The 12,500-nt window shown below is 46.1% G+C and overlaps 1 protein-coding gene across 1 annotated transcript in view; it reads left to right on the top strand.

The window, feature by feature from the left end:
* The window catches only part of LOC306918096 (BCAS3 microtubule associated cell migration factor-like), a gene marked incomplete at its 3' end in the record, with an annotated part of 61,950 nt that overhangs the window by 46,249 nt on the left and 3,201 nt on the right, over nt 1-12,500 (top strand). Inside the window, exons 6-9 of the mRNA XM_079530985.1 lie at nt 8,340-8,536; nt 9,802-9,899; nt 11,019-11,147; nt 11,761-11,828. Of these exons, the coding sequence (XP_079387111.1) occupies nt 8,340-8,536; nt 9,802-9,899; nt 11,019-11,147; nt 11,761-11,828 (492 nt within the window). The remainder of the gene's footprint in view (nt 1-8,339; nt 8,537-9,801; nt 9,900-11,018; nt 11,148-11,760; nt 11,829-12,500) is intronic.

Below are 12,500 nucleotides of genomic sequence, written 5' to 3'. Positions count from 1 at the left end.
AATGAATCCGGTTCAGTGTCGGAGAACTCCATCGCAGTCTTGACTCTTCGTCTTCATCATCATCCTCCTCCTCCTCATCTGATGTCAGTTCTAAATATATAAAAAATAAACATTTAGCTGTTGTCAGTGCACGCTACTATTACATGGTGTTTGTAGCTGGCTGCTAGTATCACGATAAAATAATAGGCGACGTTAGAATGACACCAATGAGTGCTCGCAGGTATAATATCCAGCACCATCGCGTCGCCACATTCCACTGGCTGTTGGCTAGTTGCTAGCAAACACTGCAGAAATGGTACTGGCTATTGGCCGGGGGGGGGGACGTAGGCTATCTGACGTCATCATCATCATCATCACACGGTGACACACTAAACAATGTAAAATCATGATTGTTGAGTGGTGTAAACCACTCCTACAACTGGCTTTTTTGTGCAGAAAAAATTAGCATGGTTGCTATGTTCACCCTGTTCACCCGGGTGTGATTCCTACAACTGGCTTTGTTTGTGCAGAAAAAATGAGCATGGTTGCTATGTTCACCCTGTTCACCCGGGTGTGATTTCATTACGTCAGACATGATTTAATTACGTCATACAGACCTTACACCACTCAGTTCACACGGGTGTGATTGTATACAATACAATGAATGCGATTATCATGCAAGCTCATATAACTCATGGACAAAATAAATCTACAAGCTCACAACGCGTCGCGCATGTGACCTGTTTGAGCTTGTAGAGCTGGCTGCTAGTATCACGATAAAATAATAGGCGACGTTAGAATGACACCAATGAGTGCTCGCGGGTATAATATCCAGCACCATCGCGTCGCCACATTCCACTGGCTAGTTGCTAGCAAACCCTGCAGAAATGGTACTGGCTATTGGCCGGGGGGGGGGGACGTAGGCTATCTTTCATCATCGTCATCATCATCACACGGTGACACACTAAACAATGTAAAATCATGATTGTATACAATGAATGCGGTTATCATGCAAGCTCATATAACTCATGGACAAAAGAAATCTACAAGCTCACAACGCGTCGCGCATGTGACCTGTTTGAGCTTGTAGATCATCATGTTTGTTCTCTGTAGACAGTAAAAGGTGCTGGCTAATGGCTGGAAGGGGGGTTAGTGTCGGTCGGTGCAGTACAAATGTATCGTAGCAGGCATGCAGCCATGCACGCATGGCAGTACAATTATTTTATATTGTAGCGTGCCATATAGGCGATCTGATCTGAAGAGTAATGTTCGCTCCTTTTATTTACTGTCTACAAATACGGAGAACAAACATGCATCGTTTACTGAAGCAACGCGTGGTTATGCGCGACGCGTTGTGAGCTTGTAGATTTCTTTTGTCCATGATTTCTGATCACTATAGAAGGGCATTTTCTACAATAAGATTACCTCAAAACATTCCGGGTTGATCGTCTTCTTTCAATGGTTTCCCGGTATAGCTCATCGGACGACGATGAGGAGACAATGAGTGGTAGTGGCCGGTCCCCGCTCCGGTTCTAAGCCCAGCCACCGGTCCCAGCGACCGGGCTGGTGGGGACTGGAGAAGGCGACTGGGACGCGTATGGATCAATACTACTACCACAAAACTCGCTCAAATAAATATTACTGCTTTCAACTTTTTCTGATAGAAAATCGCTCGGGCGAGACGTCAAACGGGCTGAACACTGAAAACTATGAAAACTCCCTCCGCCCCCACTGTTTACTGGGGTGTGGGAGCAGCTTCCAATGGCAAAGCGTACACGTGTGTCACGTGACACGGGTTTTCTGGGAAATGTAGTTGATATTTATGGTCAATACTCTATACAGAGGTGCGGACCGAATTAATCAATTGGTATTAATAAAAAAAGAGAACTACGGAAAATCACGTACAAGTCAGACATCACTAATGCAAAACTCCACGTGTTTTCCAGTAGTAATCTGTCTAAGGGTTAAACATTTTCATGTCAAGGACCCCAAAATTTATATGTATTTGGCTGCCGACCCCCATCTGAAAATATGTTGTTCCAGGGCGGATTCCCCCAGAAGCACAGATTTGAGTTAAAAACGTTCGCTCTGAAAGAATATATATTCAAAGATTTGCGCCACATTTTCATGATTTTTTTTAAATAGCAGACCTACAAGCTCGAGCTTGTAGGTCTGCTATTTTTCAATAGCTAAAGTGTAACATAATGCTTGAAACAGGGCTTCCCGCCCAAAATGGGTTAAATGCTTCCTTACAGGTTCTATTTCAGGGCACGTCGGTGATGTTTGTGGCAGGTTTTCCGAGGGTTTGTCCCTAATCCAACTCCACTTTCTCTTTTCAATGCGTAATTCAATGAGATGCTGCCTTGTTACTTTCCCACAGGCCCACATGGCTTGCTTTTTCCTCTCCTCTTGATCTTCGATCAAAACAAAATGTGCCCACAAGAAGAAAAACATTTAAAAACCTGTTTCCGGGGTTTTGGGACTACAAACTCTTATTGATCTCGTTTCTGATGTCAGCATCTGTATCTCCGCCAGCGTCCACAACACTGCCTAGGCGTGTGAGTGCATCTACCTCTAAGGGCTGTGATGATGCATGAGGATATGGTTGCTGAATTTGTATTTAAGTATTGTATAGTGTTGTATACAATTGTATTGTATTGGTCCTTATCATAAACTGCAATCTGAGACTTATTTTAAGGAATAAAATAATACATTTCATGTATGGCATTTTCGTAGAGGGGGGAGTCGTATATCAGTGATATTAACCGTTTCCGTCCGTAGGACGTCGCCACATGTCCTCGGGGTCCCCATCGACGCGTACATATGACGTCCTCAGACGTCCTAGCGCATCCTCAATGATACGGGGCGAGATAAGAACATTCTGAATTTTTTCCTTTTTTTTATTTGTCAGTTTGCCTTTTGGCTACCGTATGCTACGCTCTGCACTCAAATTAGCTTACCGTTGACTTAGCTGTTAGCACTGCGGAAAGAATGACTCGTCTCTCCTAATCCATCGATATACTGGCGCTTCATTTCTGCTCCTCATCCGTCTCTCCCGCAAAATATGAACGCTTTTTGGATCATATATCGTATAAATTAAAACGATCACAATGTAAGCTAGCAATGTAAAGTAAACTTTTTTTAGTGGATTGTTTCCGGGTCATGGGTTTCCGAGTAAAAGCGGCCATGTCTTTCCGGCACCCCAGAGCTCCTATTTTGAAGGACTTCCGGCACTGATTGTGTTAATAAGAATTTGGATGCCCATCACATGAAAAATCTGTATTAACCCATTTTAGGTGGGAAAAAATACGAGCTTGTAGATCTGCTATTTTTGAAAAATCGTGAAAACGTGGCGCAAATCTTTGAATATATATTCTTTCAGAGCGAACGTTTTTAACTCAAATCTTTGCTTCTGGGGGGTCCCTGGAACAACATATTTTCAGATGGGGGTCAGGCGGCCAAATACATATATTTTTGGGGCTCCTTGACATGAAAATGTTTGAGAACGACTGACATGGAAACATGGGTTTTTCAGAAAACTGTCATGATTTAGAAGGCATTTTGTAGAATCGACCTCAGGTCAAAATGGGTTAAACAAGTTAAACCCTACAGTGCTTAAGTTCACAACACGTAGTGAGCTTGTGATGTGGACACTTTCTTGAATGTTTGCCTATCATGAACATGCCCAGAATAGGGACAGTTATTCTGTTAAAACGTTGCGGTAAATGGAAGGCGCGCCCCGCTGTGTTCAGTCGGGTTACCCATCATGCCGCTCAGCGCCCGGTGCTGACAGGTAAGCGCCTCACATTTGCACCATCAATAATTCCAAGACATGAATAATAGAATGGGTTGAAATGTGCCCCACTTACCCCGCTAGATGCCTTGGTTAGTATTCACCATGATAGTTTGCCAGGAGCCAAAAGTTCCATTACACCGAATACGGTGGTGAAGTTGGGTAGTGCAGTCACTTGCGCTGCCAGATTGAGCTTGGCCTAATCGTTGTGAGAGAGATAGTCCGTTGCTATTCGAGTCGGCAATGTTCAATTTACGAAGGCCAAGGTGGAGATTATTGTTTTCGCCACCATGTGTGTCCGTATGTGTTGTCTGACTGAATCTCGCAAACTATAAAGCTGCGTTCAGACCTGAATATATATATATATATATATATATATATATATATATTCGCCTCTGTTTGTCCAGTTTGTGCTGCGCCAGGTCGCGCCCGTTCGCGCAATTCTCGTCTTTGCATTGACTTTGTATGTAATCGCGCCGCTCCAACCACACAAGTCTGAACGCACCTTAACCCATCCTGGGCGGGAACCCCTTTGGTGTTTCAAGCATTATGTTATACTTTAGCTATTGACAAATAGCAGACCTACAAGCTCGTAGCGCGGCACCGAGTGCCGCGCTACGAGCTTGTAGGTCTGCTATTTTTGAAAAAATCGTGAAAATGTGGCACAGATCTTTGAATATATATTCTTTCAGAGCGAATGTTTTTATCTCAAATCTTTGCTTCTGTGGGGTCCCTAGAACAACATATTTTCAGATGGGGGTCGGCGACCAATTACATATATTTTTGGAGGTCCTTGACATGAAAATGTTTGAGAACCACTGACATAGAAACATAGGACTTTCAGTCTAACAAGGGTCTAACATTATGGATGCTGCCAGTCACCTACGTTGTTTTAGCAAATTGATCGTCTCAAACACATCGTCGTATAGTGTAAATCTACTGTACACTGTAATTTGCTGCTGTTGGATTTAGCCTTGCAACTCTGTGGCCTCGTAGTTGTAAAACAAAATCCTGGGCGAATCCCTTAGTTTACACCAACATTATTGTGCTAAAGTAGTGTTGCTCTCATTAGTGCAGTTTATCAAGATTGCTACATCTGACATTGCTCCACACAGCGTCATGTACATATGTGACCAGATTTGACTGAGAGCCTGCCATCGCGCAAACTCCAGCCTTTCACCAGAGGAGAAAAACGTATTATTATTATTTTTTTAATCCAAAATGAGTTAATACTAGCACATGCAGACTCTTCACATACATACTAGAGCATGTCTGAAATAAGTGTCAGAGCTGAAACCGACATGTATATATGAAATAAATGCTTAAACATGTAGCTTGATATCTGCCATCAGAATATCAAACTCCTCCAACATACTGTATGCACTACTAGCCACACAAATGACATTACTATTTAAATCATGATAAAAAAATTAAATAAAGAAAACAACCCAATAGAGAACACAGTGTTGTAGATTAATCTGAGATAATATAAAGGCCTTTTCAGGCAAGACCCCTGAAAGAACTTGGATGAAAAGGCTACGTCAAGTAAAAGGCTAAAAGAAATGCTAAATACATATAGGATAAGAATGGGCCCAGATTGAATTAGTGTCCAGTCTCTGTCTTGTGGATTTCATTATGATCATACCGGTGGCCTTCATTAGATTATCGGCAGGCATTTTGGCGTTGGGTTGGGATTTGGGATTGATCGGCCAATCCCTTAATGAAACGTGAGGGTTTGTGACCCTGTGTGTCAGTTGTTTAGCCCGCTGCCACGTGGAGCCGCTTGCTGCCCGTCTGTGTCAGAGGCTCTCAGACTACATGGACAAAGCGTGGCGTCCTGACAGTGTTCAGTATGGGGTGGGGGAGGGGGTACCCGCCGCCCCCCCTCCATCTCAATGACAGCTGTCAATTTGCTCTGGATGGATAGTGTGTTGTGACATCGGGCATTAAAACCATGCAATTCTTTCCCCCATAAAAGGATTGCTCACAATGTGTCGCATTGGCTGTTTTCGCTATGTCGGAACATTCTTTGGGACGTGAAAGTGGTTAGGTTTTGTCTGTGGGGTTGATAAATATTTCACCAATTAAAAGGCTCTTTATTTCCGTTCCCTGAGAAGTAATATAAGCGAACAAGAAGACACTGGAGCAGCTCAGACGATTTAGGCCCTTAGTTTATTATAGCAGGGTGCAAGTAAAAAGTGACGTTTCGATGTGTAAGTTACATCTTCGTCATGTCATGGTAACTGTTTTATAAGGTTCCTGCCCCGACAGCGAAGGAGGAGGAGGAGGAGGGCGGCCCAACTCTTCTGACACGACGGCTTGCCTCTATCTCTGTCGGTGTAGGAACGACATGGCGGGGCGGCTCACCACTCAACCTCTCGTTTCGTTCGCCGCCGCGGCGCGCGGCAGGCGTCGGGCCCTCGATTAGTGCGGGCTGACTTTTTGGGAGCAGTGCACTGTGGGTAACGCATGCTGTCAGCGCAGAGCACAGGCAATATGTCACGGGACAGCAGGGAGAGGGAGACGGGGGGCCCGGAACGGCCCGGAACATCTGGAGCCTCAACTTCCACTGCGAAGAGAACACACTGGCAGCTGTTCTACTGCAGGGCTGGGTGTTCTACTGCAGGGCTGGGTGTTTCACTGATGGTGTTAACTGACCATACACACACACACACACACACACACACGCACACATGCACGCACACATGCACGCACACACACACACACACACACACACACACACACACACACACAGTGACAATCCTCTTCCTGTCTTCTGTGCCCTAATTTGCACAGCTGTGTCCCCAACCCCCACCCCAAATCACTCTCTTTCACTCACTCACACACACACACACACACACACACACACACACACACACACACACACACACACACACACACACACACACACACACACACACACACACACACACACACACAGTGTAAGCCATCACTCCAGTATGGGATGTTAGCGCCAGGCCAGGCAGGCCGAGTGCAAAGAGTTTGCGGAGCGGCGGTGGGGATGGACTGAGGTGAGGGAGAGAGACGGAGCGCTGTGCCTGTGCCTGTGCCTGCGCCGCGCCGCGCCGCGCCGTAAGGATGATGAGATGTGAACGCCGGTGTCACCAAGAGGAGCGGCTAAGTGCTGCGGGGAGTTGCAACGTCTCCCCGCTGGCGTGGGAGAGCAGCGAAGAGAAACACGGGGAGGTAGACGGACGGAGGAGCGGGTGAATACCCAGGCAAAGAGGAGACGCAGAGAGGAGACGACAGAGATACTCACCCCCCTCTTCCTATCCCTCTCTTTGACGGTGTTAATGCCAGTGTGCATAAACACCAACTGCACTAATGGCGCTCTATCCCCCCCGCCCCCAGAAAGGGTGCCTGGCTCACTGGCACAGAGGTGTCTGACTCTCTGCTAGCATGATGCTAATGTGCAGGGGGGGCACTGCTGCACTTCTATGAATCCCTAGGGAAAAAAATCCTCAATCTTTCTCTCTCTCACTCACACACACACACACACACACCCACACACACACACACCTCCACTCTCATCAGTTTGATATAGACGGTGTAAACAAATGTGTTTCAGTGTAGCGTATCACCTCTTCACACAGAGCACACGCTGTCCTCATCTGACTGCATGCCAGCGTACAGGCAGGAACAAAACAAGGTGCACACATGCGTGCATGTTATTTTAGATCTAAGTACTTTGTTATGCTGTATAATATAATATCCAACGCTCTTATGCTGAATTCACACCAGCAGCAGTAGTATTCTGCCATGTTCTGAGGAGAGATACTCTTGTCGAGTCTAGCAGGTCCGTGAAGAATGTCTCTTCACGGACCTGCTCCATTTTCGTCACCGCTATTAAAACCTCTTATCCCTATAAACTTATTTGCCTTTTTTTTTTTACTATTTTTCGAATTTTTCGAATAGTTAAAATGGCCAGTCTACAAGCTCACAACGTGTCAATGTAGATTGGCTAGTTGAACTATTCAAAAATGTCAAAATAGTAAAAAAATAAAAGGCGAAGGAGTTTAGGGATAAGGGGTTTAGGGTGACGAAAATGGAGCCCATCATCTGTTCAGACATGAGTCTTCTTTTTCTTCTTCTTCTTCGCCCAGCAGAGAGCTGGCGCTTTGACATGGGGGGGGGGTCAGATCAACATATGGAATAAATTCTGTACTGGCCATATATGGAGTGTGTCTTGAGTGTACAGGGTTTGATGAGGTCAGATCAACATATGGAATAAATTCTGTACTGGCCATATATGGAGCGTGTCTTGAGTGTACAGGGTTTGATGAGGGGGGATACTGCAGAAGAGAGACAGTGGAATTTAGGGAGCTGAGCATTTGAAACGTGTCAGATTCCTGGTGATAATGATAATACATTGCCGTATGTTTTTGTTTTAATTTTTTTTTACCAGCTATACTATCTGGGGGGGAGGGGGGAGGGGGGATTATATTTTCCGTTCCTTTGTCAAAAAAACAGCCTAAAGCAACCTTGTTGTTGTTGTTCTAATGGTCAATGTTTAGTGACCATTATACTGTGTGTCTCTCCATGCCAGGTGGAGATAGTGACCCACACGGGGCCGCACCGCAGGCTGTGGATGGGCCCCCAGTTCCAGTTCAAGACCATCCACCCGTCCGGCCAGACCACGGTCATCTCCTCCTCGTCCTCCGTGCTGCAGTCCCAGGGCCCGGCCGACGTGCAGCAGCCCCTGCTGGACTTTGATACGGACGACCTGGACCTGCACAGTCTGAGGTGAGTCTGTCTGTCTGTCTGTCTGTCTGTCTGTCTGTCTGTCTGTCTGTCTGTCTGTCTGTCTGTCTGTCTGTCTGTCTGTCTCACACTAGCCTGAGCTAACGCTAGACATTTCTGGCGCACACCCTGATTGGTTCACCGATCTGTCCGTCAGCCCCGGTCTCCCCCCCCCCCCCCCCCCCCCCCCCAGTGCAGCACTGTTATTGTGTCGACCAGAAGCAGAAACCACTGGTTGCTGGAGTATACCATTCTAACGGACTCTCAAAGTTATTTCCACAGAGTCGGCACACCTTGGTTTTTTTCTTAGACGGTGTGGTGGGTTCTTCAGCCATTCTCCTCATTTTCCTCGCATAGCCTCGTTTGAAGTTCCACTGGTAATGATTTCCTCACTGTTATTTTGAGGGATGCACACCGCTCAGAGCCCTGACGTCACATCATTTGAAGCGATGCCTACACGGAAGGGTTGACTCCCACGTTTAGGCCAGTGCAGCCCATGCGTAAATCCAGGCTTTCATTTTTGTGTGTGTTATTTTTTCCCTGGATTCCTTGGGTCATGACGCATCTACCCATATAGGCCACGCCTATATGCGTTATGATAGATTTTCCGCCATTTTGAATTTTCTCCAAAACACACTTTTTGCTCCTCCTCCTACAGATTTTGTCCAAATCTCACAAAAGTTGGTACACATGATATCTGGACCTTTCCGATGAAAACGCCACAGGCGGAATTTTGATAGTGCGTATTGTTCGGCCGTAATCAGCTTCCAAAGTTAGTGGGAGGGGCCTATTTGACCAAAAATTCCACAAATCACGAACGGAATGTCCAATCCATCCCAAATTTGAATCACATGTCCCGGGTGGTTCAATCAACCAAGTTCCAAAAGCAATTACATTTTCATCCATAGGGGGCACCGCAAATGCGAAAAATTTAACCGTTTGTTGCAAAAACATGATTTTGGGGGGATAAATCCCCTCCGAATTACTTACACATGATCACAGGTGTGACTTGAAATTGTAATTGGCTAGCAACGTTAGTGGGAGGGGCCTATGTAAGCGACTGTGGCAACCACACTTTGCAATTTTTTAAAATTGCGACCTTTCTAGTTTTTGTATGCTGTTGTGTGTGTGTGCGTATGCATTGTGCATGCTTATCTACAGTCAATTAACTCATGTAAGTCGTGTTAGGGAGGGAAAGTTAAAATGGTTAAAAGCAAATGTGACACAGATTAAGTGATGTGTGTGTCTGTGCGCGTGTGTGTGTGTAGGATCCAGCCAGTGCGCTCAGAGCCAGTGAGCATGCCTGGCTCATCGCGGTTGGTAGCTGACCGCAGAGGACATTCCAGCATCATAGATACAGGATCAGGTAGGACTGGACACACCACTGAGTCTGTTGTATGTGTTCTGTAATGACTCTACTGTATCCTACCGTACTCTCTTGTACTGTATGTGTTCTGTAATGACTCTACTGTATCCTACCGTACTTTCTTGTACCTGCACTCACACTTCTTCTACTCAATATTACTGCACACACACACACACGCACATGTGCACGCACGTCGTGCACAACACACCCACCCGCACTTACACTCACTTCATTTAAATGAATTGCAAGTTGTCTCCTTTACCATACGTACTTTTGACTACTCATACATACACTTTCTCTCGTTTCTGCGTATGCACGCACGCACACACACACACACACACACACACACACACACACACACACACACACACACACACACACACACACCCACACACACGCACACACTGTGTTACCGTGGAACAGTCCCCGTCCTCCCGGAGACAGTCCAACTGACTGGCACGTCTCCTTCTACCATTGGATTACATTGATTTGTTTTCAAGTGATTTTGATAGCGTCCCTCTCGACATGTCTCCTTTGATCCGGTTATGATGCGGGCTAATCCAATCACTGCGAGATCAGAGGTATTCACCTTTTGAAATATGTCTCTACTCGGCAGAGATAATGCTGTTACTAAGCTCCTGTGAGTGTTTGTTTGTCTCGCTGTCTTGCTCGAGTGTGTGTGTGTGTGTGTGTGTGTGTGTGTGTGTGTGTGTGTGTGTGTGCGTGTGCGTGTGTGTGCGTGTGTCTGCACAAGTACGTATGTGTGTGCGTTCACTTGCACATGTACAGTATTTGTGTGAGTATATGAGTGTTTACAAAAGTGAAGGTGTTTGTGTGTGTGTTTGTGTGTGTGTGTGAGGGGGGGGGGGGGGGGGGGTGTGTGTGTGTGTTTGCGGCCGTGCGCGTGTGTGTGTGTGTGTGTGTACAACAAGTGCGCGTCCCAGGGGCAGTTGTGCGAGCGTACGCGCGGGTGCGTGTATGCAGGTTAACGGGTGCGTTGTGCGTGGTGAGGTTAGCGGGTGGTATTTGGCCGCGCGAACGTGGGTTGAACAAAACAACACTTAACGCGTGACATTTCATCCTGTGGCCTTTTGTGCGATGGATGGATGACGGCGATAGGAGTGTTTATCTGCTGTGCGTCTCGTGATGGAGACATGTCTCGCTCCTCCTCGCGCCCTGCCGGCTCCGTGATGCTGCCACAGATAAACCGTGCAGGCGCTCAGAGCAGACACACACTACTGGTTCACCGTGGCGCTCAGAGCAGACACACACTACTGGTTCACAAATGTCCTGTCAAAAAAATAAATACAAAAATACTTGTTCTTTTTGCATGTTTTTTTTTGCCGTGTTTTTTTGTCTTGAGTGCACTTTCTGGTAAAGCAGATCATACAGAAGTGTGTGTGCTTGTTGTGCAAAGCCAGACATCTTAAACAGAGCTTCTCTCACTCTTTCCCTCTCTCTCTCTCTCTCTCTCTCTCTCTCTCACACACACACACACACACACACACACACACACTCTGTCTCTCTCCAACCTCTTCTTTGTGTGTATATTCTCCTTTTCCATCCCTCTTCTGTGTGTGCTCACTCCTTCGAGGGACAGCGCCAGGAGGAGGAAGGTGATGCTTATCTCTCTCTGTGTGTGTGTGTGTGTGTGTGTGTGTGTGTGTGTGTGAGTGTGTGTGTGTGTGCGTGTGCGCACGTGAGTATAGGTTCAGGGCTCCGTCTGCTGTGGCGCCTCTTCTTATCACACACACATCACTTTTGTCTTACCTTGTAAAGGACACATCCGTGCGCGTGTGTGTGTGTGTGTGTGTGTGTGCGCGCGGACGCGCGTGTGTACATGTGTCTGCCTGTGTCACAGCGCCATCTCTCAATAGTCCCGACTTCCCAGATGAAATGCATCACGTCGTGGGGCTCTGTGCCATCATGGTAATCATATTTCTACATCGCTGATGACTCAGCGGATGCGTGCTGTTTCTCTGCAGACGTCTAAAGCAGGGTGGTTTTCAACTGATCTGTCAACCAGGGACCCTGACTATGAGAATCAACCTCATGGGCACCACTGTTGTTGTGTCAGGATGGGATAAGGGCTGAGATCAGTGCTTTTGTATCACTTGCATCCCATGTCCATACTGTACAATGTACTCACTGTACATACCTCTGTTCCTCAGCCGATGGTCCGCGGACTACTGGTGGTCCATGACATAATAGGCCTGCAGGTGGTCCGTGGGAAAATGTTTTTAAATATATATAAAATGCCTTTAAATGTATTAAAATATGTTTAAAGGAGCATTCAGTGATTTGGGTGATTTGGAAAAAAACCCGGTCCGCCCCGGCAACAAGATGTGCACATGCACGTACTACAGGGAGGAACTCCTTATATGGTCAGCACACTCTATAGTAGGGAGGATTATCACAACAAAACAAAAAAATAAATGATATTTGAATTAAGTGAAATCACTGAATATACCTTTAAGTAATAAAGTATTTCAAAGGTCTATCAAATGTAAGAAAATATAAAAAAGTAATAGCTAATAAAAAGATTGGAATTAAATCATGACTTTTAAGGGCTTGATTTCCATCAATGCATACTACATAATC

Source organism: Electrona antarctica (assembly GCF_951216825.1).
Source record: "Electrona antarctica genome assembly, contig: scaffold_129, whole genome shotgun sequence".
Classification (NCBI taxonomy): Eukaryota; Metazoa; Chordata; class Actinopteri; order Myctophiformes; family Myctophidae; genus Electrona; species Electrona antarctica.
Note: the sequence above shows the minus strand (reverse complement) of the source record. Positions and strands in the feature narration are given on the sequence as shown.